Below are 27,944 nucleotides of genomic sequence, written 5' to 3'. Positions count from 1 at the left end.
TACACTCACAGATGTACAAACACCCTGAGACACACCTTCCAGGGACACCCACACACATCCAGGCACTTGACACTTGAATATACACAGATACCCAAATGCTTTCTGTTGTACACTTACAGCAAACACACACACCCAGAGACAGTCATAACTCTGATGTCCAACACATTTATAGGTCCACAGCTGAGCATATAGCAAACGCCTTCAGACACGCCCCATCCAAGGGCACAGACCCACATCCAGACCCACACCTATGGACAGACGCCGAGATACCAGCCACAATTTTTTTATTTTTTTTTTGAGACGGAGTTTTCACTCTTGTCGCCCAGGCTGGAGTGCAATGGCACGATCCCGGCTCACCACAACCTCTGCCTTCCGGGTTCAAGCGATTCTCCTGCCTCAGCATCCCGAGTAGTTGGGATTACAGGCGCCCTCCAGCACACCCGGCTAATTTTGTATCTTTAGTAGAGACGGGGTTTCTCCATGTTGGTCAGGCTGCTCGAACTCCCGACCTCAGGTGATCCGCCCGCCTTGGCCTCCCCAGCCAGCCACACTTACAGACACACACTAAACACACCCACAGACACACTTTCCAACCATTGCAAATATCCATTGCCCTTGGACACAAACATGTCCCGACAAATCCATAAGGAAATACACTCACAGATGCAAAAATACACACACACACACACACACCATTGCAGAAACATCCTCAGACCCATATCCAGAGACATAGCTACATTTCAGATGTTTGATCCACCCTCAGGGACACAATCGCCCTCGGATTGCTATGTTCCCATACAAGCCTCCACCCACTGCTGTAAGCACCCCCCAACAAAGACACTCCCACCTACAGATCATTTCTTGATAGGCACCCGCCCACAAGGGCTGTTACCACTTTCTCCAACTCCAGGAAGCATCATTCACACATACTGCCTGCTTCCTGAATGGTGTCCCCTGGAGTCGTGCAGTGCATGGTCTGCACAACTGTACATGGGAGCATTGCAGTCACCCCTGCGGCCCTGCAAACACACACACATTCACAAACACATAGAGCTACACATTCAGTTTCCCATCTGGTCCAACTCTCCCCTGCAGACATGCGCACCCCTCTGGCACGGCCCCACACACCTATAACCCCACATAATCACCCGTGCAAACCTATACACTTCCACAAGTACACACTGGCGTGCCACTCTTCAGAATCTGTTCCCAACACCCCAGCGCTGCAAATGCGTAGCCAATAAACCAGCAGCTACACAGACCTACAGCCACAGATACACCCCTGCAGACCATAAAAGCATAAAACCCCCCAACGGAAAGGGTCACCTATTGACATATGTACAACCAGACAGACACACCCCACTCCACAACACACACCAGGCTCCTCCAGCCCTGGGGAAAGTCATAATCTACAGGAGCTTCAAGCCTTGAAGCTGCCGTCCAGGGGTTGGCCCCACCCAGGGACTGACCCCATACCATAGACCCTACCCAGAGTTGGGCCCCACCCTCATGAGCCACGCCCAATAGTTGGTCTCGGCTACGGGCCTAACCTAGTGGTTGGCTCCACCCATAGGGCCCATCTCCACCAGCCCCCGCCCAGGGATTGGCCCTGCCCTAATCAGCCACACCCAGTAGCTATCTCCGCCCACAGGAACAACCTCGTGGCTGGCTCCATCCGCAGGCCGCGCCCACTGGTCCCATCCAGTGGTTGGCTCTACCCACTGGCCCCGCCCCCGCCGGCCCCGCCCAGGGGTTCTGCCCACCACCTGCACACCTTGTGCGAGGCCATCTCGCTGACAGAGCGATAGGTCTGCATGGTCTCCAGCTGCTCCAGACACCAGTCCAGCTCCTCCAGAGTCTCCCGGGCCAACTGCTGACACGTTTCTTCTAAGGAAGGGGCAGCCAGAGTAGTGACTGAGAAGGTCTGTAGGCAGAAGCCCAGAGGCCCCAGCCCGCGGTGACGGGGTTCGCCAGGTGAGTGGACTGCTGGGTGGGGAAGGGGCTGAGGGACCCTCACTGGGGCAGCAAGAGGGACCCCTTCCCACCCCTCTGGGCTTAGCTACCTGACAGCGTGGCCTTGCAGACAGGGGTGGGGCCGCCCAGCGGGGACCACCTGCAAAAATAAAAAATGGGGCTGCAACGTCAGCCTGGGTCCCCCCACCAGCTCCCTGCCTCCCGCTTTCCATGAACAGTGCCAATTTTCATTTGTCTGAAAGCTCACCGTGTCCTAAGGACGCTGCCATGTACTCTGCCTGCAGCCTCAATGAGCCCCAGAAAAATCCATTTTATAGATGTGGAAACTGAGGCTCAAGGAGGTGAAACAGCTTCTTCAAGACCACGTGGCTCATCTGCCTTAAGGTCAGGTCCTGGGTTTCCAAGATCTCTGCTCCCTTGACTAACTCTCCACAAATCCTCCAAGCCCCTAAGGATGTCTCTATCCCCCACCCCCAGAAGGACTGGCAGCTCTCAGCCACATCCGTTGCACTTACTACTCTGCACTTACTACGTGCAGGGCAATATTCTAGCACTTTCTAGACATCATCTCCTTTCCTCACAGCAGTTATCTAAGGGAGGCATTATTGTAATCCCCACTTTATTTATCTATTTATTTTTTGAGCCAGGGTCTTGCTCTGTCACCCAGGCTGGAGTGCAGTGGTGGGAACACAGCTCACTGCAGCCTCAACCTCCTGGGCTCAAAACTATCCTCCTGCCTTAGCCTCCTGTGTAGGTGGGAACCACAGGCACATGCCACCATGCTGGGCTAATTTTTTTTTTTTTTTGTAGAGACAGGGTCTCATTTTGTTTCCCCCAGGCTGGTCTTGAACTCCTGAATTCAAGTGATCCTCTTGCCTTGGCCTCCCAAAGTGCTGGATTACAGGCATAAGCCAGCATGCTTGGCTGTGATCATCACTTTACAGAGGGGCAATAGAAGCACCATGGAACGCCATTTGCCCAGCAACTTGGTGTCAAGGTCCAGAGTGGGCCTGGGGACTGTGGCTGTGGCCTCACCACCATGCATCCAGACCCCTAAATCTTTATTTATAAAAACCTCTGGGCCTGGTGCAGAGGCTCACACCTGTAATCCTAGCACTTTGGGAGGCTGAGATGGGTGGATCACCTGAGATCAGGAGTTTGAGACCAGCCTGGCCAACATGGTGAAACTCCATCTCTACAAAAAATACAAAAATTAGCCCGGTGTGGTGGTGCATGCCTGTAATCCCAGCTACCCGGGAGGCTGAGGCAGAAGAATCACTTGAACCCGGGAGGCAGAGGTTGCAGTGAGCCAAGATCACACTACTGCACTCCAGCCTGTGTGACAGAGTGAGACGTGATCTCAAAACAAACAAACAACAACAACAACAACAAAAACACCTCTGTGTCTTAGGCGCTTGACCTGCAATGGCTCTCTGGCTCTCTGGGAGCTGTTGTCTGAACAGAGGTTCAGAGAGGTCACCTGCCTGCCCGAGGTCACACAGCAGGGCTGAGAGCAGAACCCGCATATATTTCACCTTATGATCACAGCTGTTGCAGCCCAGCCTTCACTTACTTGTTACTGGGAACCGGCACATTGGTCAGGAGTGAGAAGTTGCTACGGACGCTCCGGAGGCTGGCCAGCACCTGGGATGGGGAGTGGCAGTGAGGAGTGGGGTCCCCCCAGAGGGGCAGCAGGGCTGGGCCCTGTCCCCAAGTGTGGCGGAGCATTGGAGCCCCTTCTCTCCTTAACCATTTGGGAGGGGGTCTCACCAGAGGGACGTTGGGGCTGGGCCCTGTCCCCAAGTGTGGCGGAGTGTTAGAGCCCCTTCTCTCCTTAACCATTTGGGAGGGGGTCTCCCCAGAGGGACGGCGGGGCTGGGCCCTGTCCCCAAGTGTAGCGGAGCACTGGAGCCCCTTCTCTCCTTAACCATTTGGGAAGAGGTCTCACCTGAGCAAACGGTGTTACGATGAGGTCTTCAGCGTGCCTGTGATTGAGGACAGAGGCAGGTCAGGGGTCCGCAGAGAAGCAACTCTCTGGGGTAGATGCCCTGTGAGGCTGAACCCAGGGAGGCTGAGAGGGAGGGAGGGGATTCTGTGGGACCTAGGGAAAGAACACTTGTACTGCGTAAGGGTGGACATATGTCCAGGGCTGATCGTGGAAGAAATGGCAGTCAAGGAGTGTGGCTCAGGTAGGTCCGGGGAGAAGAGACAAAGTGGAAAAGGGGAGAGGGGAGAGGTAAATATGGTTGGGTGTTTTTTTTTTGTCTTTTTTTTTTTAGACAGAGTCTCACTCTGTCACCCAGGCTGGAGCGTGGTGGCATGATCTCAGCTCACTGCAACCTCTGCCTCCCAGGTTCAAGCGATTCTCCTGTCTCAGCCTCCCAAGAAGCTGGGATCACAGGCATGTGCCATCTTGCCCCACTAATTTTTGTATTTTTAGTAGAGACGGGGTTTCATCATGTTGGCCAGGATGGTCTCAAACTCCTGGCCTGGAACAATCTGCCCACTTTGGCCTCTCAAAGTGCTGGGATTACAGGCGTGAGCCACCGTGCCTGACCTTTTTATTTATTTATTTTTTCTTTTAAAGAGATGACATCTTATCCTGGCCAGCATGGTGAAACCTTGTCTCTACTAAAAATACAAAAATTAGCTGGGCGTGGTGACGCACGCCTGCAGTCTCAGCTACTTGGGAGGCTGAGGCAGAAGAATCGCTTGAACCCGGGAGGCAGAGGTTGCAGTTAGCCAAGATCACGCCACTGCACTCCAGCCTGGTGACAGAGTGAGATTCCATCTCAAAAAAAAAAAAAAAGAGATGAAGTCTTGCTATGTTGGCCAGGCTGGTCTCAGACTCCTGAGCTCAAGCAATCCTTCCGCCTCAGCCTCCAAATGTGCTAGGTAGGATTATGAGTATGAGCTTCCAAGCCTGACCCGAGGTGAATACATTGCAAGGGCGGGGCTTGATGAGGGGAGCAGTGAACAGGAACGGGACCAAGGGGGTTGAGGTGTGCACAGCAATGGCTGGGGGCAAGGCCTGGAGGAACCCAGTGAGAGAGGAAGAGGCTGAGCAGGTTCAGGGGGAACTCATACCTCAACAAGTGTCACAATAAGGGAGGTTAGCTCAGGAAAACCTGGGGGAGGGGTGGGGGGTGGGTCAGGTGACATGCACACACTGTGGGAGGACGCAGTGGGTGGGCACTCACACCTTTCTGGCTGGACACGCTATAAAGTAACTGAGGGCAGGCGAGGTGGCTCATGCCTGCAATCCCAGCACTTTGGGAGGCTGAGGTGGGAGGATCACTTGAGCCCAGGAGTTTGAGACCAGTCTAGGCAACATAGTGAGACCTGATCACTATTTTAATATATTTTTTAAAAAAGAAACTGAGGGCTGGGTGCAGTGGCTCACGCCTGTAATCCCAGCATTTTGGGAGGCTGAGGCGGGCGGATCACGAGGTCAGGAGATCGAGACCATCCTGGCTAACACAGTGAAACCCCGTCTCCACTAAAAAATACAAAAAAAAATTAGCCTGGCATGGTGGCAGGTGCCTGTAGTCCCAACTACTAGGGAGGTTGAGGCAGGAGAATGGTGTGAACCTGGGAGGCAGAGCTTGCAGTGAGCCGAGATTGCGCCACTGCACTCCAGCCTGGGCAACACAACAGAGCGACACTCCGTCTCAAAAAAAAAGGAACTGAGACCAGGCACGGTGGCTCACGCCTGTAATCCCAGCACTCTGGGAGGCCAAGGCAGGCGGATCACCTGAAGTCAGGAGTTTGAGACCAGCCTGGCCAACATGGTGAAACCTTGTCTCTACTAGAAATACAAAATTAGCCAGGCATGATGGCGGATGCCTGTAGTCCCAGCTACTCGGGAGGCTGAGGCAGGAGAATCACTTGAACCCACGAGGCGGAGGTTGCAATGAGCTGAGATCGCACCTCTGCACTCCAGCCTGGACGACAGAGCGAGACTCCGTCTCAAAAAAGGAAAAGGAAAAAAAAAAAAAAAAAAGGAACTGAGCCCTTTATAGGAGGGGCAGGGTGCTGCTTACCCTTCACTGGGGAGGACAGGTTGGGGGTGCTGAGGAAGATAGGGGTGGGTGCCCCCCACTCCTTGCTGGGAAGGGCAGCTTCCAGCAGGACCAGGCCTGGGGGAACTGGCATGTGGGGAGAGGGATGCTCACGCCTCGCTGGTGACTGATGAGTTCCGGGACATGGTCTTGGGTGACATGTCATAGTCGCTGTCTGAGCGGTACAAGAAGGACTCCCGGCGCTGGCTGGTGGCCACCCCGGCGTGCAGCACGAGTCCTGGGCTCGCCTGCGAGTCCAGGGGGCTGCGGCCAGGAGATGGTGTCGGCCCATTCTCTGCTTCGAAGCTGCAGGGGATGGGCGAGAAGAGGGGTCAGGAGGCTGAAACGCTGTTAGGGAGGTCAAGAGGAATGAGGAGGCCGGGCGCAGTGGCTCACGCCTGTAACGCCTGTAATCCTAGCACTTTGGGAGGCCAAGTGGGGCGGATCACTTGAGGTCAGGAGTTCGAGACCAGCCTGGCCAACATGATGAAACCCTGTCTCCACTAAAAATACAAAAATTAGCCAGGCATGGTGGCAGGTGTCTGTAGTCCCAGCTATTCAGGAGGCTGAGGCATGAGAATCGCTTGAACCCAGGAAGCGGAGGTTGCAGTGAGCCAAGATCGCGCTACTGCACTCCAGCCTGGGTGACAGAGCAAGACAACATCTCAAAAAAAAAAAAAAGGTGGGGGGGTGGGATGAGGAGCCTAAGGGAATTCCTGGCAGACATTCAGGTAGAGAATTTTTTTTTTTTTTTTTTGAGATATGGTCTCTCTCTGTGGCCCAGGCTGGAGTAGTGCAGTGGCATGATCTTGGCTCACTGCAACCTCCACCTCCTGGATTCAAGTGATTTTTCTGCCTCAGCCTCCTGAGTAGCTGGGATCACAGACATGCACCACCACACCTGGCTAATTTTTGTATTTTTAGTAGAGACGGGGTTCCACCATGTTGGCCAGGCTGGTCCTGGCCTCACTTGATCCTCCCTCCTTGGCCTCCCAAAGTGCTGGGATTACAGGCCTGAGCCACTGCGCCCAACCAAGTGGAGGATGTTAAAGAAAGACAGACACCCTAAAAGAGACGGGAGACACAGAATTGCAAAGATGGAACTTGTTGAGCACCAGTGTGCACCCATCCCCACTGCTGTGCTGGGGACACCCCAAGGCCAAAATTTATGGGATCATTCACTCTTTCCTTTGTACCTCAAATCAGCCTTGCTGTCAGAATCTATCCAGAATCTGTCTACTTCTCACCCACTCCTTGGCCAGCTCCCCTCATCCCTAGCCAGGACTGGTTGCATTCACCTCTGCCCTAGTACCCCCCTCCTGTTTTCAACCCCCAGTCTTTCTTCAATGGCCACCAGGGGGAGCTTGGAAACACCTGAATGAGATCAATTCCTCCCTCTGCTCAGAACCTTCAATGGCTCCCACCCTCATCTGGGCAAAATCCAAAGTCCTCACTGCAGCTCACAGGTCCTGTCCCATGACTTCCCCTTCCCCCCTCACTCATTCTGCTCCAGCCACAATGGCCTCCTCATTGTTCCCTAAAAATCTCAGACACAGGCCAGGGTGAGGTGGCTCATGCCTGTAATCCCAGCACTTTGGGAGGCCAAGGTGGGTGGATCACTGGAGGTCAGGAGTTCTCGACCAGCCTGGCCAACATGGCGAAACCCCGTCTCTAATAAAAATACAAAAATTGGCCAGGCGTGGTGGTGGGTGCCTATAATCCCAGCTACTTGGGAGGCTGAGGCAGGAGAATCACTTGAGTCCAGGAGGCAGAGGTTGCAGTGAGGGCCAAGATCTTGCCACTGCACTCCAGCCTGGGCAACAGAGCAAGACTCCATATCAAAAAAAAAAAAAAAAAAAAAAATCTCAGACACAGTCCTGCCTCAGGGCCTTTGCACAGGCTGTTTCTCCAGTCCAGATTTGCAGCGGCCTTCCCTCCTTCAGGCCTCTGCTCAAATGTCACTGCCACAAAGAAGCCTCCCCTGACCAACCCAGCTAAAATTTCAACCATAATAATTTTTTTTTTTTTTTTTGAGATGGGGTTTCACTCTTGTTGCCCAGGTTGGAATGCAATGGCACGATCTCGGCTCACCGCAACCTCCGCCTCCTGGGTTCAAGCGATTTTCCTGCCTTAGTCTCCCGAGTAGCTGGGATTACAGGCATGCACCACCACGCCTGGCAAATTTTGTATTTTTAGTAGACATGGGGTTTCACCATGTTGGTCAGGCTGGTCTGGAACTCCCGACCTCAGGTGATCCACCCGCCTTGGCCTTCCAAAGTGCTGGGATTACAGGCGTGAGCCACCATGCCCAGCCCATTTTGTATTTTTAGTAGAGATGGGGTTTCTCCATGTTGGTCAGGCTGGTCTCGAACTCCCAGCCTCAGGTGATCTCCCCGCCTCTACCTCCCAAAGTGCTGTGATTACAGGCGTGAGCCACCGTGCCCAGCCCAATACTATTTCTCTTCCTTAAAACACACACACAAAAACTAAAATCCCACTACTTACTTGACATAATCTATATTTATCTTTTTTTTTTTTTTTTTTTTTGAGACAGTCTTGCTCTGTCACCCAGACTGGAGTCCAGTGGTGCGATCTTGGCTCATTGCAACCTCCGCCTCCTGGGCTCAATCAATTCTCCTGCCTCAGCCTCCCGAGTAGCTGGGATTACAGGCATCTGCCACCACACCTGGCTAATTTTTGTATTTTTAGTAGAGATAGGATTTTACCATGTTGGCCAGGCTGGTCTCGAACTCCAGACCTCAAGTAATCCACCCACCTCGGCCTCCCAAAGTGCTGGGATTACAGGCATGAGCCACCGCACCTAGCCTGGTGTTTTTTTGAGATGAAATCTCACTCTATTGCCCAGGCTGGAGTCCTGTAGGGCAATCACAGCTCACTGCAGCCTCAACTTCCTGGGCTCAAGCTATCCTCCACCTCCACCTCCCAAGTAGGTGGGACTACAGGTGTACGCCAGCAAGCTCAGCTAATTTTTTTTTTTTTTTGAGACAGGGTCTCACTCTGTTGCCCAGGCTGGAGTGCAATGGCACATCCTCAGCTCAATGCAACCTCCACCTCCCTGGCTTAAGAGATCCTCCCACCTCAGCCTCCCAATCAGCTGGGTCTACAGGCACATGCCACCACCCCCAGATAAATTTTGTATTTTTTGTAGAGATGGGGTCTCACCATGTTGTCCAGGTTGGTCTGGAACACCTGGGCTCAAGCAATGTACTCACCTTGGTCTCAAGTGATCCACCTGCCTCGGGCTCCCAAAACACTGGGATTACAGGCATGAGCCACCGTGGCTGGCCCATTATATATTCTGGATACAAATCCCTTATCATGTATTTTTCTCCAAGTTTACAGTTTATCATTTAGTGATGGGGTCTCATTCTGTTGCCCAGGCTGGATGCAGTGGCACCATCATAGCTCACTGCAGCCTCCTGGGCTCTAGCGATACCCCCACCTAAGCCTCCCGAGTAGCTGGGACTATAGGCACGTGCCACCACACCCAGATAATTTTTGAATTTTTTGTACTAATAGGTAATATGTAATGTTACTAATATTACATATATATACATATGCAATATTGCTAATATTACATATATGCATATGCAACACTGCTAATATTACATATACGTATACGTAATATTGCATGCATGTATATGTAATGTTACTATATATTACTTATTATATATGTGATATTAGTAATATGGTAATATGTAATAATAGTAATAAGGTAATAGTAATATGGTAATATGTAATAATAGTAATAAGGTAATATGTAATAAATAATTATAGTAATAAGGTAATATTTAGTAATAGTAATATGTTGCCCAGGATAGTCTGTAACTCCTGGGCTCAAGAGATCCTCCCGCTTTGGCCTCCCACGGTACTGGGATTACAGACATGAGACGCTATACCTGAAGCGAGTCTTCTTACACATTTTTGTTTTGCTTTTTTTTGTTTTTGAGACAGGATTTCACTCTGTCGCCCAATCTGGAGTGCAGTGGCGCGATCTCAGTTCACTGCAACCTCTGCCTCCCAGGTTCAAGCGATTCTCCTGCCTCAGCCTCCCGGGTAGCTGGGATTACAGGCATGCACCAGCACATCTGGCTAATTTTTGAATTTTTAGTAGAGTCAGGGTTTCACCGTGTTGGCCAGGCTGGTTTCAAACACCTGGCCTCAAGTGATCTGCCCACCTCAGCCTCCCAAAGTGATGGGATTATAGGTGCCTGGCAGGCCTAGGAGATTTCAAACTTATTTCTTAGTAGAGAGACCATTCCAGTAAAGTCTTATGGTGACTCTCTATAGGCTGACCTAGAAAGGGGAAGCGGGCGGTTCCTATCCTCTCTGCCTCTCCACTTGCACCCAGTCAGAGCATACCCTGAAATCTACCTACCAGTCTAACCCCAGAGACTACGCAATGGGGAAAGAACTGTCTTTTCAAAACGATGGTGCTGGGAAAACTGAAGAGGTGGACCACATACAGAAATTAACTCAAGGCCGGGTGTGGTGGCTCATCCCTATAATCCCAGCACTTTGGGAGGCCTGAGGCGGGCAGATCACCTGAGGTCGGGAGTTCGAGACCAGCTGGCCAACGTGGTGAAACCCCATCTCTACTAAAAATTCAAAAATTAGCCGAGCGTAGTGGTGGGTGCCTGTAATCCCAGCTACTCAGGAGGCTGAGGCAGGAAAATCGCTTGAACCCGGGAGGCGGAGGTTGCAGTGAGCCAAGATCACACTACTGCACTCCAGCCTGGATGACAGAGTGAGACTCCATCTCAAAAAAAAAAAAATTAACTCAAAATGGATCAAATACCTAAACATAAGATCCAAAACTATAAAACTCTTAGCAGCTTCACGACATTAGATCTGGCAATGATTTCTTGAATTTGACACCAAAGCACAGGCAACAACAAAAACAAACAAGAGGACTTCAACAAAATGAAAGACTTTTGCGTATCAACAGAGGCTGAGGTGGAAGGATGGCTTGAGACCAGGAGCTTGTGGCCAGCCTGGGCAATATAGTGAGACCTCATCTCTTAAAAAAAAAAAAGGGGCCGGGCACGGTGGCTCACGCCTGTAATCCCAGCACTTTGGGAGGCCGAGGCGGGCAGATCACTTGAGGTCAGGAGTTCAAGACCAGCCTGGACAACATGGCGAAACCGTCTCTACTAAAAAATACAAAAATTAGCCGGGCATGGTGGTGTGCACCTATAGTCCCAGCTACTCAAAAACAAACAAACAAAAAACACACACAAAAAAACTTGTTTAATTATCCAGGCATGGCAGTGTGTGCCTGTAGTCCCAGCTACTGGGAGGCTAAGGCTGGAGGATCACTTGAGCCCAGGACGTTTGAGGCTGTAGTGAGTGAGCTGTGATCGCACCACTGCACTCCAGCCTAGACGACAGAGGGAGACTTTGTTTCAAAAATAAATAGGCCAGGCCTGGTGGCTCATGCCAGTAATCCCAGCACTTTGGGAGGCCGAGGTGGGCGGATCACTTGAGTCTAGGAGTTTGAAACCAGCCAGGGCAACATGGTGAAACCCCGTCTCAACCAAAAAAATACAAAAAAAAACCCCAAAAAACAATTGGCCGGGCGTAGTGGCTCACGCCTGTAATCCCAGCACTTTGGGAGGCCAAGGTGGGTGGATCACGAGGTCAGGAGAGATCGAGACCATCCTGGCTAACACGGTGAAACCCTGTCTCTACTAAAAATACAAAAATTAGCCGGGCGTGGTGCCATGTGCCTGTAATCCCAGCTACTTGGGAGGCTAAGACAGGAGAACTGCTTGAACCCGGAAGGTGGAGGTTGCAGTGAGCTGAGATCGCAACATTGCATTTCAGCCTGGATGACAGAGTGAGACTCTGTCTCAAAAAATAAATAAGGCCGGGCGCGGTGGCTCACGCCTGTAATCCCAGCACTTTGGGAGGCCGAGGCGGGTGGATCACGAGGTCAGGAGATCGAGACCATCCTGGCTAACACGGTGAAACCCCGTCTCTACTAAAAAATACAAAAAATTAGCTGGGCGAGGTGGCGGGCGCCTGTAGTCCCAGCTACGCGGGATGCTGAGGCAGGAGAATGGCGTGAACCCCGGGGGGCGGAGCCTGCAGTGAGCCGAGATCGCGCCACTGCACTCCAGCCTGGGTGAAAGAGCGAGACTCCATCTCAAAAAAAAAAAATAAATAAATAAAAATAAATAAATAAATAAATAAATAAATAAATAAAATAATTAGCCAGGCGTGGCGGCTTTCACCTGTAATCTCAGCTACTAGGGAGGCTGAGGTGGGAGAATCACTTAAACCCGGGAGGCAGAGATTGCAGTGAGCTGACATCGTGCCACTGCACACCAGCCTGGGCAACAGAGTGAGACCCTGTCTCAAAATAATAAATAATAAATTGTAAATAATTTGACTTAGTAGACAAATGACTTGAATAGGCATATCTGCAGAAAAGATATTCAAACAGCCAATAAACACAAGAAAAAAATCCTTAACATCACTCATCAGGGAAATGCAAATCAAAAGAAAGAGATACAGGCCTGGCGAGGTGGCTCATGCCTGTAATCCCAGCACTTTGGGAGGCAAGGTGGGTGGATCACTTGAGGTCAGGAGTTTGAGACCAGCCTGCCCAACATGCCGAAAGCCTGTCTCTCCTAGAAATACAAAAATTAGCTGGGTGTGGTGGTGGGTGCCTGCAATCCCAGGTACTTGGGAGGCTGAGGCAGGAGAATTGCCTGAACCCGGGTGGCGGAGGCTGCAGTGAACCAAGATCACGTCAGTGCATTCCAGCCTGGGTGACAGAGCAAGACTCCGTCTCAAAAAAAAAAAAAAAAAAAAAAAGGAGATACCATGTCACACCTATTAGGATGGTTCCTGAAGGGCCTTTTACTTTTGAAGATCTTGGGGTTCCTCTATCCCCTGCATGCAATGCCAAGGAGGGTATTTTGGGGACAGCTGTGTCCTGAGCCACCTTCTCTCCAGGATGCCACTTGTAACTGACTTTTACCCGTGTCATGTTTCCCAATTGCTCTCCCCTCCAGACAGCTGGTCTCTTCACTCCAAGAGAAGGGACTGTGGAGCCAGGAGGCACTCCTACCTCCATCCACCCCATCTCTCAGCCTCTGACCTACCTCCTGGGCCTCAAATTTGAGTTCCAGAGACAGACCTTGCTGAAGGCCTGGACTCTTTGCATCCCTGAGGTCACATCACCTCCTCTCTCACCTGCTGCACTCTCTGTTCCAACCAGGTCTCTCTGCTGCTCCGATTCCTCCCCACTCACAAACAATCCATTCCTACCTGCTGTTGAGAGAACCACCGTAACCCTAATCAAAAATGTTTGTAGGCCAGGTGCGGTGGCTCACGCCTGTAATCCCAGCACTTTGGGAGGCCAAGGCAGGCGGATTACCTGAGGTCCGGAGTTCAAGACCAGCCTGGCCAACATGGTGAAACCCCATCTCTACTAAAAATATAAAAATCAGCTGGGCATGGTGGCAGGCGCCTGTAGTCCCAGCTACTGGGGAGGCTGAAGCAGGATAATCGCTTGAACCCGGGAGACGGAGGTTGCAGCGAACCGAGATCACACCAATGTACTCCAGCCTGGCTGACAGAACGACACTCTGTGTCAGAAACAAACTAACCAACCAAACAAACAAAAAACCCTCAAAACAAACAAACACGTAGAATCACCACACAACCCAGCAATCCCACTCCTAGGTCTATCCCCAAAAGAACTGAAAGCGGGGATCTCAAACAGATACATGTACACCCATGTTCACAGCAGCATAATTCACGATGGCCAAAAGGTAGAAGTGACTGACGTGTCCATCAACAGATGAATGGATCAACAAAATGTGTTATATCCATTGAATGGAATAGAATTCAGCCTTAAAAAGGAAAGGAATTCTGACACAGGCTACAACATGGATGAACCTGGAAAACATTATGCTCAGTGACCCAGCACTTTGGTAGGATGAGGCGGGCGGATCACCTGAGGTTGGGAGTCCGAGACCAGCCTGACCAACATGGAGAAACCCTGTCTCTACTAAAAATACAAAATTAGCCAGGCATGGTGGCACATGCCTGTAATCTCAGCTACTCAGGAGGCTGAGGCAGGAGAATCACTTGAACCCAGGAGGTGGAGGTTGCAGTGAGCCGAGATTGGGCCATTGCACTCCAGCCTGGGCAAAAGAGTGAAACTCTGTCTCAAAAACAAACAAACAAAAAAAAACATTATGCTCAGTAAAATAAGCCAGTCAGAAAAAGACAAATAATGCATAGGAAATTCCACTTATATGAGGTCCCTGGAGTACTCAAACTCGGAGACAGAAGGTAGAAGAGTGGGTGCCAGGGGCTGGGGGAGATAAGGAAATGGTGTGTTTGTGCTTAAAGTTTCGATCTGAGAACATTAAAAAGTCCTGGCCAGGTGCAGTGGCTCACGCCAGTAATCCCAGCACTTTGGGAGGTGGAGGTGGGCGGATTGCAAGGTCAGGAGAGCGAGACCATCCCGGCCAACATGATGAAACCCCGTCTCTAATAAAAATACAAAAATTAGCTGGGTGTGGTGGTGCGTGCCTGTAATCCCAGCTACTCGGGAGGCTGAGGCATGAGAATCACTTGAACCCGGGAGGCGAAGGTTGCAGTGAGCCGAGATTGCGCCACTGCACTCCAGCCTGGCGACAGAGCGAGACTCTGTCCCAAAAAAGTATTGGAGGCTGGGTGAGGTGGCTCACATCTGTAATCCCAGCACTTTGGGAGGCCCACGCGGGAGGATTGCTTGAGCCCAGGAGTTTGACACCAGGCTGGGAAACATGGTTAAGTCCCCATCCCTAGAAAAAATGAAAAAAATTAGCAAGGCATGATGGTGTACGCCTGTGGTCCCAGCTACTCAGGAGGCTGAGGTGGGAGGATCACCTGAGCCCTGGAGGTTGAGACTGCAGTGAGCAGTGATGATGCCACTGCACTCCAGCCTGGGTGATAGAGTGAGACCCTGTCTCAAAAAAAAAAAAAAAAAACAGTCCTGGAGATGGATGGTGGTGATGGTTGCACAACAATGTGAATGTACTTAATGCCACTGAACTATACACTCGAAAATGGATAAAATGGGCCAAGCAGAATGGCTCATTCCTATAATCACAGCACTTTGAGAAGCTGAGGCAAGAGGATCACTTAAGTCCAGGAGTTTGAGACCAGCCTGGGCAATATAGCAAGACCCTATCTCTACAAAAAATTTAAGTTAGCTGAGCATGGTGGTGCATGTGTATAGTCCCAGCTACTCAAGAGGCTGATGCAAGATGATTGCTTGAGACCAGGATTTGGAGGCTGCAGTGAGCTGTGATCATGCCACTGCACTCCAGCCTGGGCAATACAGTGAGACCCTATCTCAAAAAAAAAAAAGGCCAGGCGCGGTGGCTCACGCCTGTAATCCCAACACTTTGGGAGGCCAAGGCGGGCGGATCATGAGGTCAGGAGTTCGAGACCAGCCTGAGCAACATGGTGAAACCCCATCTCTACTAAAAATACAAAAATTAACTTGGCGTGCTGGTGTGCGCCTGTAATCTCAGCTACTCAGGAGGCTGAGGCAGGAGAATCACTTGAACCTGGGAGGTGGAGATTGCAGTGAGCCAAGATGGAGCCACTGCACTCCAGCCTAGGGGACAGTCTCAAAAAAAAAACCCACTCTTAAGGTGAGATAATCATAGATCATCAGCTTGGACCTTTGACGATAATGTCCATTTATTTATTTATTTGTTTTTGAGATGGAGTCTCACTCTGTCACCCAGGCTGGAGTGTAGTGATGCGATATCAGCTCACTGCAACCTCTGCTGCCAGGCTCAAGCGATTCTCCTGACTCAGTCTCTCAAGTAGCTGGGACTATAGGAGCGCGCCACTACACCTGGCTAATTTTTGTATTTTTAGTAGAGACAGGTTTCGCCATGTTGGCCAGGCCGGTCTGGAACTCCTTACCTCAGGTGATCCACCCGCCTCAGCCTCCCAATGTGCTGGGATTACAAGCGTGAGCCACTGCGCCCAGCCAATAGTGTCCATTTTTTGAGGACCTGCTGTGTCCTGGGTGCCGGGCTAGATTCTTTCAGGCATAGAGTAATAATAACAAGACATTGAATGCTTGCTGTGTGCCTGGCATTATGAAAGTGCTTTATACACGTTAACCCATAGAGGGCTTCAACCCACTCTATAAATTAACATATAGGTCCTGGTTTTTTGTCGTTTTTTTTTTTTTGAGACAGAGTTTCGCTCTTATTGCCTAGGCTGGAGTGCAGTGGCGCCATCTCGGCTCACTGCAACCTCCGCCTCTCAGGTTCAAGAGATTCTCTTGCCTCAGCCTCCCAAGTAGCTGGGATTACAGGCATATATATCACCATGCCCAGCTAATTTTGTATTTTTAGTAGAGACGGGGTTTCTCCATGTTGGTCAGGCTGGACTCGAACTCCCAATCTCAGGTGATCCACCTGCCTCGGCCTCCCAAAGTGCTGAGATTACAAGTGTGAGCCACTGTGCCCGGCAACATATAAGTCCTGTTAACATTCCCATGGCATAAGGAGACAAGGGGTTGGTGACTTCATTGTCTGAGAACTGTGTCCTGTCTCCTAAGGTGGATTTTTTTCCAGCTCCAGAGAAGGCGAGAGGAACATAGCTACGCCCCACCTCCAACTCCCCGGCCTAGGAATTTAAGCTGCAGTTTAGGAAGGTGAGACTCTGTTCCCACGCAGGTACCCAGCTAGCACATCCTGGCACATCCACCGGCCCCAAGGGACTCAGCTCACGTCAGCAGGAGCCCAGAGGCCTGGATGGGAAGAGGACGCTCCCTGGGGCCCTGCTGTTTGTGTTTCAAGACCTGATGTCCCTGGGCTGAGGGAGGACAGAGGGGAGGGGACAGGGCTATAGAACTGCCGCCTGGGAGCTGGTGGGGATAGGGGAGAGTCAGGGCCAGCGATGCCCCAGAATCAGACCCCTGAGCCATGGAGAGTCACCCCTCCCTGGCTTGCCACTGACTGCTCAGGGTGGCCCAAAATTAGGCCAGAGGCCCCTCCAGCAACATCCCCATGGGACCCAAGGCTGCAACCCAGACACAGGGGTAGCTGCCAGCCTTACATCACAGCCACATGCCCAGACACTCCATTGGAGGTGAAATGACCTGCCCAAGACTCCCTTTTAGGCAGGCTAATCATTGTTTTTTGTTTGTTTGTGTGTGTGTGTGTGTGTGTTGATACAGGGTCTTGCTCTGTCACCCAGACTGCAGTGCAGTGGGGTGATCATGGCTCACTGCAGCCTCAGCCTCCTGGGCTCAAGCGATCCTCCCACCTCAGCCTCCTGAGTAGCTGGAACCACAGGTGCACACCACCACACCGAGCTAATTTTTTTTTTTTTTTTTTTAAGCAGAAATGGGGTTTCACCATGTTGCCCAGGCTGGTCTTGAACTCCTAGACTCAAGCAATCTGCTTCCCAAAGTCTCGCCCTCTCAAAGTGCTGGGATTATGGGCATAACCACCGCATTTGGTGACACTTTCAGATGAAGTTGCTACCTTTTTCCCCCTCCATGTGGCCCCTAGGCCTTCCCACCAGGGCTTTTGGGAACATGAAATTGGGCTTGTTGAGGGCTATGCAGCCAGGGAGAGTCTAGGCCTTGGGGATGACTACTGCAGGGACTGACGGGACAAAAACAAGCTAGGGAGCGGGGGCGGGGGAAAGGAACACATTGGTAAAGATTATAATAACAAGAACTATGGCCAGGCGCAGTGGCTCCAGCCTGGGTGATAGAGATGCTGTCTCAAAAAAAAAAAAAAAAAGAGCTGGGCACAGTGGCTCATGCCTGTAATCCCAGCACTTTGGGAGGCCAAGGCGGGCAGATCACTTAAGGTCAGGAGTTTGAGACCAGCCTGGCCAACATGGGGAAACCCGTCTCTACTAAAAATATAAAAATTAGCCAGGCGTGGTGGCAGGGCACTTGTAGTCCTAGCTACTTGGGAGTCTGAGGCAGGAGAATTGCTTGAACCCAGGAGGCAGAGATTGCAGTGAGCCAAGATCGCACCACTGCACTCCAGCCTGGGCGACAGAGTGAGACTCCATCTCAAGAAAGAAAAAAAAAACAAACTTGGCCGGGCGCGGTGGCTCAAGCCTGTAATCCCAGCACTTTGGGAGGCCGAGGTGGGCGGATCATGAGGTCAGGAGATCGAGACCATCCTGGCTAACACAGTGAAACCCTGTCTCTACTAAAAATACAAAAAATTAGCTGGGCATGTTGGCGGGCGCCTGTAGTCCCAGCTACTCGGGAGGCTGAGGCAGGAGAATGGCGGGAACCGGGGAGGCGGAGCTTGCAGTGAGCCGAGATGGTGCCACTGCACTCCAGCCTGGGCGACAGAGCAAGACTCCGTTTCAAAAAAAGAAAAAGAAAAAAAAACCAAACTTATGTGAAGGCCACATGCTAGGCATTGTGCTAAACTGTAACATGCATTAATGCTCTATTTTCCAGACAAAGAAACTGAGGCCAGGCATGGTGGCTCACATCTGTAATCCCAGCACTTTGGGAGGCCAAGGTGGATGGATCACTTGGGGCCAGGAGTTTGAGATCAGCCTGGCCACCATAGAGAAACCCCATCTCAACTAAAAATACAAAAAAATTAGCTGGGCTATGGTGGTGTACACCTGTAATGCTAGCTACTTGGGAGGCTGAGGCACGAGAATTGCTTGAACCCGGGAGGCAGAGGTCGCACTGAGCCAAGATCACTCCACTGCACTCCAGCCTGGGTGACAGAGTGAGACCCTGAAAAAAAAAAAGGAAGAAAGAAAGAAAGGAAGAAAGAAAGAAAGAAAGAAACAAACAAACAAACTGAGGCACAGAAAGGATAACTACCATGGTTATTAGTAGCAAGCATGGATTTCTTTTAAAATTTATTTATTTTGTAGAGACGAGGGTTTTGCTATGTTGCCCAGGCTGGTCTCAAACTCCTGGGCTCAAGCCATCCTCCCACCTCAGCCTCCCAAAGTGCTGGGATTACAGGCATGAGCCACCACGCCCGGCCTAGAACGTGGATTTGAACCCGGGCAGCTGAGCTACAAAGCTGCGTCGAGTGTCTTCCCCTGGGGCACACAGGGCAGGCAGGCCTGGTGTCTCCCCCGGCTCCCCGTGCTTTTCCACCTGACTCACTTGTAGTTGGTGCCAGGCAGCCTTTACGGAAAGGCCTGGCATTTGCTTTGTGAAGGTCACACGGAGGTTGAAGGCGGGTGCTGGTGTATATCTCCCAGGCAGGCGCGTGGTGCCAGGTGACACAGCTGTTTGGGGGGCTGAGTATGTAAGAGACTGGGGGAGAGGGAGGTCTGTGTGCCCCCGGGCATTGCACATAGACATCTCTGTGGCATCACACATCTGCCTGTGTGAGCAGGGGCTGCGTGCTCATGAGTGCCTGTGTGCATCTCTGTGTCTTTATCTGTGTATTTCTGAGTCTGGGTGACTTTATGAGACAGTGTCGCACTGATACTGTGACAGTCCCTGACCCCTGTGTGGGCACGAGGTGCGTTCCTGTGTGTATCTGGTGCAGGTGGGAGTCCAGCTTGCAGGAACATGTGTGAGCCCTGGTGTGTATTTTGGTGAGAGTGTGTCTCACCAAAATACAACGTCCCCCACTGTGGAGGAACACAGTGTAGACGAGGATGTGCGAGGGCTGGGCCAGGGTTGCTGTGGTCTGTGTGTCACCTGTGTGTGGCCATGAGTCAACTGCAGGGTCCTCTTGGTGCAGCCAGGAGACCCACACCTAGTACGGTAAACAGCAGGTGACCCGGATTGCCCTGTGTGCGGCCCTGTGTGCGTGTCTGTGTTAGAGACCACGGACCAGGAAAGCAAGAACAAGGCTAGAAACCCCTGAGAATTCTGAGAACTTAAAGGCCACTCACAGCCCCAGCTCAGTCCAGCCTATTCTAAACACCCGCCATGCGTCCCAGAATCTCCCCTCCCCACCCCCAACCCAGCTTGGTTTTCAGCCTGGCAGCTCCAGCATGAGACGGGGTGGGGAAGGTAAGGCTGGAGACACTGAGCCAGGCAGGGACTTAGGGACCTGGTTCTAGGCCAGTGGCCTGGGAGTGGAGCCCAGGTGACGCTGGACACCCATATTTGCAGCCAGAGTAAATGCCAGAAGCCCAGGTTTAGGGGCACAAAGAGGGTGACAGGTCCTACCTTGGATAGGCAGGAATGGACCCAGCACCCACTTTGAGGGCTGCCACCTTCAAGAAGCCCTCAGCAGCACCCCAGGCCTTTAGGGCCAGGAAAGGGGGTGGGGCCCCAGCCAGATCCTGGAAGCCACTTAGGGGACTCACCCAAGTGGACTCAGCACCCCCACCCCCCCCCAGCACAGCCAGTGCCCTTCAGCATTAAAAGACAGGACTGACTGGCCATGGGCCACCCACCTGACAGATCTGCCCGGAGGGTGCCGACGGGTGTCCTCATCGCTGAAGGAGAAGTGGGTCAGGGACTCGGGGCCCGTGGGGGGCAGTGCCAGGGCAGGGGGCCGGGGCCGGGGCCGGGCTGGGGGCGCTGCACCAGGGCGCATGGGAGCCTAGCGCCGTCGTCGGGGCGCGCATGGGGATGGCGGCAGGGCGGTGTGGCGCGCGCTGCTGGCCAGGCCCAAGGTGTCTGCGGCCTCCACTGCCGGCACCGCCTCCACGCCTCTGGTGACCCCCCCAGGGACAGCCCCAGGCGGTCGGGCGTTCCCGCGTCTGCACGGGGGAGGGGGGCGCACGGACGCTCTGTCTGCCTCCCCCTGCAGGGGTCCTGCGGAATCGGATGCACACTTCGCCCCTGTCTCCTCCCTCCTAGGCCTCTGGGGTGCCCCGGGGCTCCGGTTTCCCGGCTCCGGGTCCGCCCTCCTGCCACCGCCTCCGGCCCCGCCTTTCACCCCCTCTCCGCCCTGACGTCGAGCTGGGCCCGCTCGAGGTCTCCGATCGCTGTGCGCCCCCGGGGAAACGGGACTCGAGTGTGGGGCCGGGTGACATAAACCCAGGGGAAGGGAAGGTGCAGCTCAGCGGTGGGGAGGAGAGACAAAACAGAGACAGAAGAGACAGAAGTGGAGACAGAGACGCAGGACGCAGAGAGAGAGACCCGGAGAGAGGCAATGATTTCCCTACACACACCCTGCGGACCCCACGCGGGGCTCCCAAAGGCCCCGGCCCCTCCTCCTCTACTGTCCCCGCCCCATTTCGTTCGTGAGGCCAGTCGCTGGGCCCGGTCCTGCCCCGCCGTGCTCTCCTTCAGTCTGTGCCTCAATTGCACGCGGAAAGTAGGTGGAAGGGGGGGCGCTGAGGACCCAGAGAAGCCTCCAGGGCCAGCCAGTGTCCAACTCCGGGCTGCCAACTTCTGCCTCCAGGATATAAGGGCATTAGAAAGCCAGACCGGATGTGGCCTCGGGGCCTGTCACCCCCAGACTTCCCGCCCCCGCAGCCCACCCCGTCTGGCCAGAAAGGGAACTTCCATTTGCCCTCCGTGGCCCGGTACAAGGAGTGACACCGAGCCTCACCGCAAGGCCACCCCCAGAGGGCATGACTGGCCCCGTTTCACAGGCCAGTAGACTGAGGCTGACAGAACTGAACACATATCCCCAGGATGAACACATGACCTGGATGGCAGGTCGCCCTCACTCCTCCAAAGCGTGACCGCCGCTTCAGGTTTGCACAGGAAGTGGGAGGGATGCAACATTTATTAAACGTCTACTGCATGCCCTATCAGAGGTCTCCACAGCAACCCTGGCGGGCAGGGATGATTTTGATCGCTGCTATGTGACAGAAGAGGAAAGTAAGGCTGGAGAGAGTGAGCCATGAACCCCAGACCCTGGCGTGCGCCAGGTGGCCAGGGGCGACTTGAACCCATGGCCGCCAGCGCTGCACTTACCCAGCCCCAGCCCACGCCTGGCGGCCCAAATCCTGGAAGCTGCGGAGAAGCCGAAGGCGCCTGCGGAAAGTTGGGGACGGGCTGGCGAAGAAGACGGGCGAGGAGGGCGGCGAACGCGGGCGGCGGGGCGCGCGCGGGGCCAGGGGCTCCGGCAGGAATGCCTCGTCCTCAGCCGCCACCGCCACCGGGAAGGCCACCAGCTGCAGCTCCGGGATGCGGCCTAGGCCGCGCGGCCGCGCCATGGCCGCGGGGCGGCCCCGCCTCAGCAGGCACTGGGGAGCTGCGCCGCCCACCCCGCGAGGCCCACGCAGGCCGCCTGCCCAGCCCCAGGCCCGCGGGCCCCACCCCGCCCTGTCTCCTCGGCCCTTCCGGCTTCGCGCTGGAGCCGCCCCCGGGGCGGGGCGGGTCTGGGGCGCCCGCACGGCTTTGGCGGGGACTCCCCCGCAGACCCCAAAGCTGCCCGCGTTGGCTCTGATGTCCTCACAATTGCCGGACGCGTCCCCACAAACACCAGGGACACCCCCAAATCTGTGGGGACACTCCTGCAAACTCCCCGTGGTGTTGACAGGCCCCGCAAGCCCCAGGAGCCACCCCACAGTCTCTCAGAATCCCAAGGAGCACCCTCACTGTCCCTGAGACAACCCCACACAAAGAAGTCCAGGGGTACCCCTCCCAAATCCCGGGGCTTCTCAGCACAACTTAGAGGTGTTCTGAGACACCCTCATAGACCCTGGGGCACTCTCATGGCTCCCCAGATGCCCCCATAATCCTAGCAATATCCTCACTGTTTCTGAGACATGCCACAAGCCCCAGGAGTGCCCCAAGAATCCCAGGGTGCACCCACAAATGCCAGGGATGCCCCCAAGTCTCTGGGGGCGCTCCCACAAACTCCCTGCCAGTGGTGCTCTGAGAGCCCAGGGAAAACCCTTCAGATCCCAGAACCCCCACCACAGTTCCTCAGATGTCCCAAAATTCCTCCAGAGCTCCCCATCATCCCCAACTCTCATCATCCCATCATGCATAGACCCTCCCCCAGTACCCCCAGAATCCCCCACACCCACACAGCCATTTTCATAGACTGAATGTAGGTTCCCACCAAATCCTAGAGTTCTCCACAGACCCCAGGAACACTTCCACAGTCCCTCAGATGTCCCTTAATCCCTGAATGGTTCTACAGCATCTCTGAGATGCCCCCACAAGTGCTGAGACCCCAAGACAACCTCAGGAATGCCTTCAGACTCAGGGGATGCCCTAGTAACCATGGAGATGCCAGCAAAATCTGGGGTGCCCCAATAGACCCCAGGGACACAACTAGATTCCTCTCCAGCTCCTAAGACAGTCTCACACCCTAGAACAGAATCCCAAGATGCACCCCACAGTCCTTGGGGACAACCTAGAATGCCACCCACAGCTTCTGAGATGTGTCTTACAACTCTTAAGACACCCCTGGGCTGGGCGCGGTGGCTCACGCTTGTAATCCCAGCACTTTGGGAGGCCGAGGCGGGCGGATCACGAGGTCAGGAGATCGAGACCACGGTGAAACCCCGTCTCTACTAAAAAAAAATACAAAAAAATTAGCCGGGCGTGGTGGCGGGCGCCTGTAGTCCCAGCTACTCAGAGAGGCTGAGGCAGGAGAATGGCGTGAACCCGGGAGGCGGAGCTTGCAGTGAGCCGAGATTGCGCCACTGCACTCCAGCCTGGGTGACAGAGTGAGACTCCATCTCAAAAAAAAAAAAAAAGAAAAAAAGACACCCCTAGAAGGCGGGTGTGGTGGCTCATGCCTGTAATCCCATCACTTTGGGAGGTGAAGGCGGGAGGGTCACTTGAGCCCAGGAGTTCGAGACCAGCCCAGGTGACATGGCGAGATCCCATCTCTACAAAAGATGACAAAAATTAGCAAGGCATAGTGGGATGAGCCTGTGGTCCCAGCTACTTTGGAGGCTGAGGTGGGAAGATCACCTGAGCCAAGAGGTTGAGGTTGCAGTGAGTTATGATGGTGCCACTGCACCATCTTGAGACAATGAGACCCTGTCTCAAGAAGAAAAAGAGAAAAGAGGGTGAATCTCTATTTTCTTTTCTTTCTTTCCTTTCTTCCTTTATCTTTCTTTCTTTCTTTCTTTTTCTTCCTTCCTTCCTTCCTGTCCTTTCTTTTCCCCTTCCTCCTTCTCTCTCTTTCTTTCTTTTCCTTTTCTCCTTCCCTTCCTTCCTTCCTTTCTTTTCTTCCTTTTCCTCTTCCTTTTCCCCTTCCCCTTCCTTCCTTCCTTTCTTCCTTCCTTCCTTTCCTTTCTCCTTTCTCCCTTCATCCCTTTCTCCCTTCATCCCTTTCTCTCTTTCTTTCTTTTGCTTTTGACAGTCTCGCACTGTCATCCAGACGGGAGTGCAGTGGCACAATCTTGGCTTACTGCAACCTCTGCTTGCTAGGTTCAAAGGATTCCCGTGCCTCAGCCTCCCAAGTAGCTGGGATTACGGGCATGTGCCACAATACCTGGCTAATTTTTTTTGTTTTTTTAGTAGAAATGGGGTTTCACCATGTTGGCCAGGTTGGTCTCGAATTCCTGGCCTCAAGTGATCCACCTATGTGAGCCACCGCGCCCAACAGCGAATCTCTATTTTTGAGTCCACCTCTGTGAAATATCTTTCCTTCTCTAGTGTTGGCTCTGATGCCATGGGGCCCAGAGTGAGGAGGCCTGGGCTTGCGTGTGGCCTCTGGCACTTTTTAGTCATTTGATCTTGGGCTAGTCACTTCACTTCATTGAGCCTCAGTTTCCCCAATTGTAAAATGGGTATAATACTACCACTCACCCCATGAATGGACACATAAAAGGCTCAGAAAAGTGTCTGAACCTAGTAAGCACTCAATACGAGCTACAGTTATTATCATTATTTGACAAATATTTACTGAAGGCTTATAATATGCAAATCACTATACTAACCAGAGGGTATAGATGATGATGATGATGATGATAATGATGATGATGGTGATGATAGCAACTAACCCTTTAGAAAGCTTCCTGTGCATCCAGTGCCTCTAGCTATGATCTCTCTCTCTCTCTCTCTCTCTTTTGAGACAGGATCTCACTCTGTCATCGAGGCTGGAGTACAGTGGCACGATCATAGCTCACTGTAGTCTCAACTTCCTGCGGTCAAGTGATCCTTCAACCTCAGCTTCCCGAGTAGTTGAGTAGCATGTGCGCCACCATGCCTGACTAATTTTTTTTTTTTTTTTTGAGACGGAGTCTCTCTCTGTTGCCCAGGCTGGAGTGCAGTGGCACAATCTCGGCTCACTGCAAGCTCCGCCTTCCGGGTTCACGCCATTCTCCTGCCTCAGCCTCTCCGAGTAGCTGGGACTACAGGCGCCTGCCACCACGCCCGGCTAATTTTTTTGTATTTTTTAGTAGAGACGGGGTTTCACCGCGGTCTCAATCTCCTGACCTCGTGATCCGCCCGCCTCGGCCTCCCAAAGTGCTGGGATTACAAGCGTGAGCCACTGGGCCCGGCCTAATTTTTTGTACTTTTTCTAGAGATGGGGTTTTCCTATGTTGCCCAGGCTGGTCTTGAGCTCCTGGACTCAAGTGATTTGCCTGCCTTGGCCTCCCAAAGTGCTGGGATTACAGACATGAGCCACCACACCTGGTCTTATGATCTCATTTAATCCTCACAAAATACCCACCAGATACCTACCAGGTGATACTCTTTTTTTTTTTTTTTTTTTTTTTTTTACAGAGTCTCACTCTGTCACCCAGACTGCAGTGCAAGTGACATGATACTGGCTCACTGCAATCCCCACCTTCCAGGCTCAAGTGATCCACCTCCCTTTCAGCCTCCCAAAGTGTGTTGGGCATGAGCCACTATACCTGTCCCAGAAATGCATTTTTGTTCACTGACCATTAAGGTTTCAATGCCCTTAGCTCCTCTGAATTGTTTTGCCAGTTGGTCAGATCAGCCCTTGGGAATATGGTTTTTACTAGGCCCATTTCAGAGACGGAGAAGCTGAGGCCCAGAGAGGAGTGACTTGGCCAGGGTCTCCCAATCTAGAAAGATCAGAGCTGGATTATGGACCCAGCTGTCTGGCTTCAGAGACAGGAATTTTAGCCATGAGGCTACACAAGCCCTTTATGGATGAATTTCCTTCCAGCCCAATGATGCTTGTCCCGTCCTAGGAAGCCAGATGTAAACTGAGGCCTAAAGCCAACCTTGATCATGGCCTCATGGTCTATGAGCCCTCACATGAGCTGCCTGTCACCTCGCTCCCTCCTTTTTTTCCACTGCCTCCACGCTCACTCTGCCTCAGACACACTTGCCTCCAACGTGTCAGACACACTCCCACCACAGGACCTCTGCACTGGCTCTTCCCTCTGGTTGGCACCCTCTTCCATCAGACACCCATGTAGCAACCTCCCTCTTTTGTTTTTTGTTAGACGGAGTCTTGCTCTGTCACCCAGGCTGGAGTGCACTGGCACGGTCTTGGCTCACTGCAACCTCCACTTCCTGGGTTCAAGCAGTTCTTCTGCTTCAGCCTCCTGAGTAGCTGGGATTACAGGCGCTTGCCACCACGCCCAGCTAATTTTTGTATTTTTAGTAGAGATGGAGTTTCACTATCCTGGCCAGACTGGCCTTGAACTCGTGACCTTGTGATCCACCTGCCTCGGCCTCCCAAAGTGCTGGGATTACAGGCGTGAGCCACCGCGCCCGGCCCTTACCTCCCTCATTTTATTTGGGTCTTTGTTCAAATGTCATCTCCTCAGAGAGGCCTTCCCTGACCCCAGGATCCCTCTTTTTTTCATATCCTATGTGTGACCATCTTGAATTATCATACAGCTTTACTTGCTATTTCTTTTTTTTTTTTTTTTGAGATGGAGTCTGGCTCTGTCGCCCAGGCTGGAGTGAAGTGGCTCAATCTCGCTCACTACAAGCCCCGCCTCCTGGGTTCATGCAATCCTCCCACCTCAGCCTCCCAAGTAGCTGGGATTGCAGGCTTGCGCCCAGCTAATTTTTGTATTTTTAGTAGAGACAGGGTTTTGCCATGTTTTGGCCAGGCTGGTCTTGAACTCCTGGCCTCAAGTGATCCACCTGCCTCGGCCTCCCAAAGTGCTGGGATTACAGGCCTGAGCCACCACACCCGGCCCTTTACTTGCTATTTCTGCTTCACCCTCTAGTCTGACAATTTCAGGGCAGCAGGGATTGTGTCTATGGCAAGAGTGTGCAATCTTTTGGCATCCCTGAGCCACACTGAAAGACGAAGAATTGTCTTGGGCCACACATAAAATACACTAACACTAACAATAGCTAATGAGAAAAAAAAAGAAAAAGAAAAAAATAATCTCATTGTTTTAAGAAAGTTTACGAATTTGTGTTGGGCTGAATTCAATGCCATCCTGGGCCACGAGTTGGACAAACTTGGTCTACAGCATTCTCAGCCACAGTTCTGAAGGCGCTCAGTGTTTGTGGAATGAACGAATCTGCTAGAAATGAGGAGACTGAGGCTCTGACAGGTGAAGGTCACACAGCGAGTACAGGACAAAAGCTGGATTTACTTATTTTATTTTTTTCTTTTTGTAGAGACAGGGTCTCACTATGTTGCCCAGGCTGGTCTCAAACTCCTAGCCTCAGGCAATCCTCCCACGTCACTCCCAAAGTGCTGGGTGTGAGCCACCTCGCCTGGACAAAAGCAGATTTTAACTCTTTTCTTTCCTTCCTTCCTTCCTTCCTTTCTTTTTTTTTTTTTTGACAGGGTCTCACTCTCTCGCCCAGGCTGGAGTGCAGTGGCCCAATCTCGGCTCACCGCAACCTCCGCCTTCCAGGCTCAACCAGTTCTCCTGCCTCAGCCTCACCAGTAGCTGGGATTACAGGCATGCGCCACTACCACCTGGCCAATTTTTGTATTTTTAGTAGAGACGGGGTTTCACCATGTTGGCCAGACTGGTCTCAATCACCTGACCTCAAATAATCCACCCGCCTCAGCCTCCCAAAGTGCTGGGATTACAGGCATGAGCTACCGTGCCCAGCCAGATTTG

At 52.7% G+C, this 27,944-nt stretch overlaps 1 protein-coding gene across 5 annotated transcripts in view; it reads right to left on the bottom strand.

Moving 5' to 3' along the window:
- The window catches only part of PDE4A (phosphodiesterase 4A), a 66,143-nt gene that overhangs the window by 17,379 nt on the left and 20,820 nt on the right, over positions 1-27,944 (bottom strand). For 3 of the 5 annotated variants that reach the window (XM_058425169.1, XM_032169647.2, XM_032169646.2), the window contains 5 exons: positions 6,150-6,341; positions 3,923-3,959; positions 3,548-3,618; positions 2,064-2,113; positions 1,775-1,887 (listed from right to left, as the gene is read on the bottom strand). In XM_058425169.1, the coding sequence (XP_058281152.1) occupies positions 1,775-1,887; positions 2,064-2,113; positions 3,548-3,618; positions 3,923-3,959; positions 6,150-6,341 (463 nt within the window). Of the gene's footprint in view, positions 1-1,774; positions 1,888-2,063; positions 2,114-3,547; positions 3,619-3,922; positions 3,960-6,149; positions 6,342-21,930; positions 22,173-27,944 lie in introns of those variants that run through there. The other 2 variants (XM_032169648.1, XM_058425170.1) reach the window with 2 other exon arrangements.

This window comes from Hylobates moloch, unplaced genomic scaffold (assembly GCF_009828535.3).
Source record: "Hylobates moloch isolate HMO894 unplaced genomic scaffold, HMol_V3 SCAFFOLD_12, whole genome shotgun sequence".
NCBI lineage: Eukaryota > Metazoa > Chordata > Mammalia > Primates > Hylobatidae > Hylobates > Hylobates moloch.
Note: the sequence above shows the minus strand (reverse complement) of the source record. Positions and strands in the feature narration are given on the sequence as shown.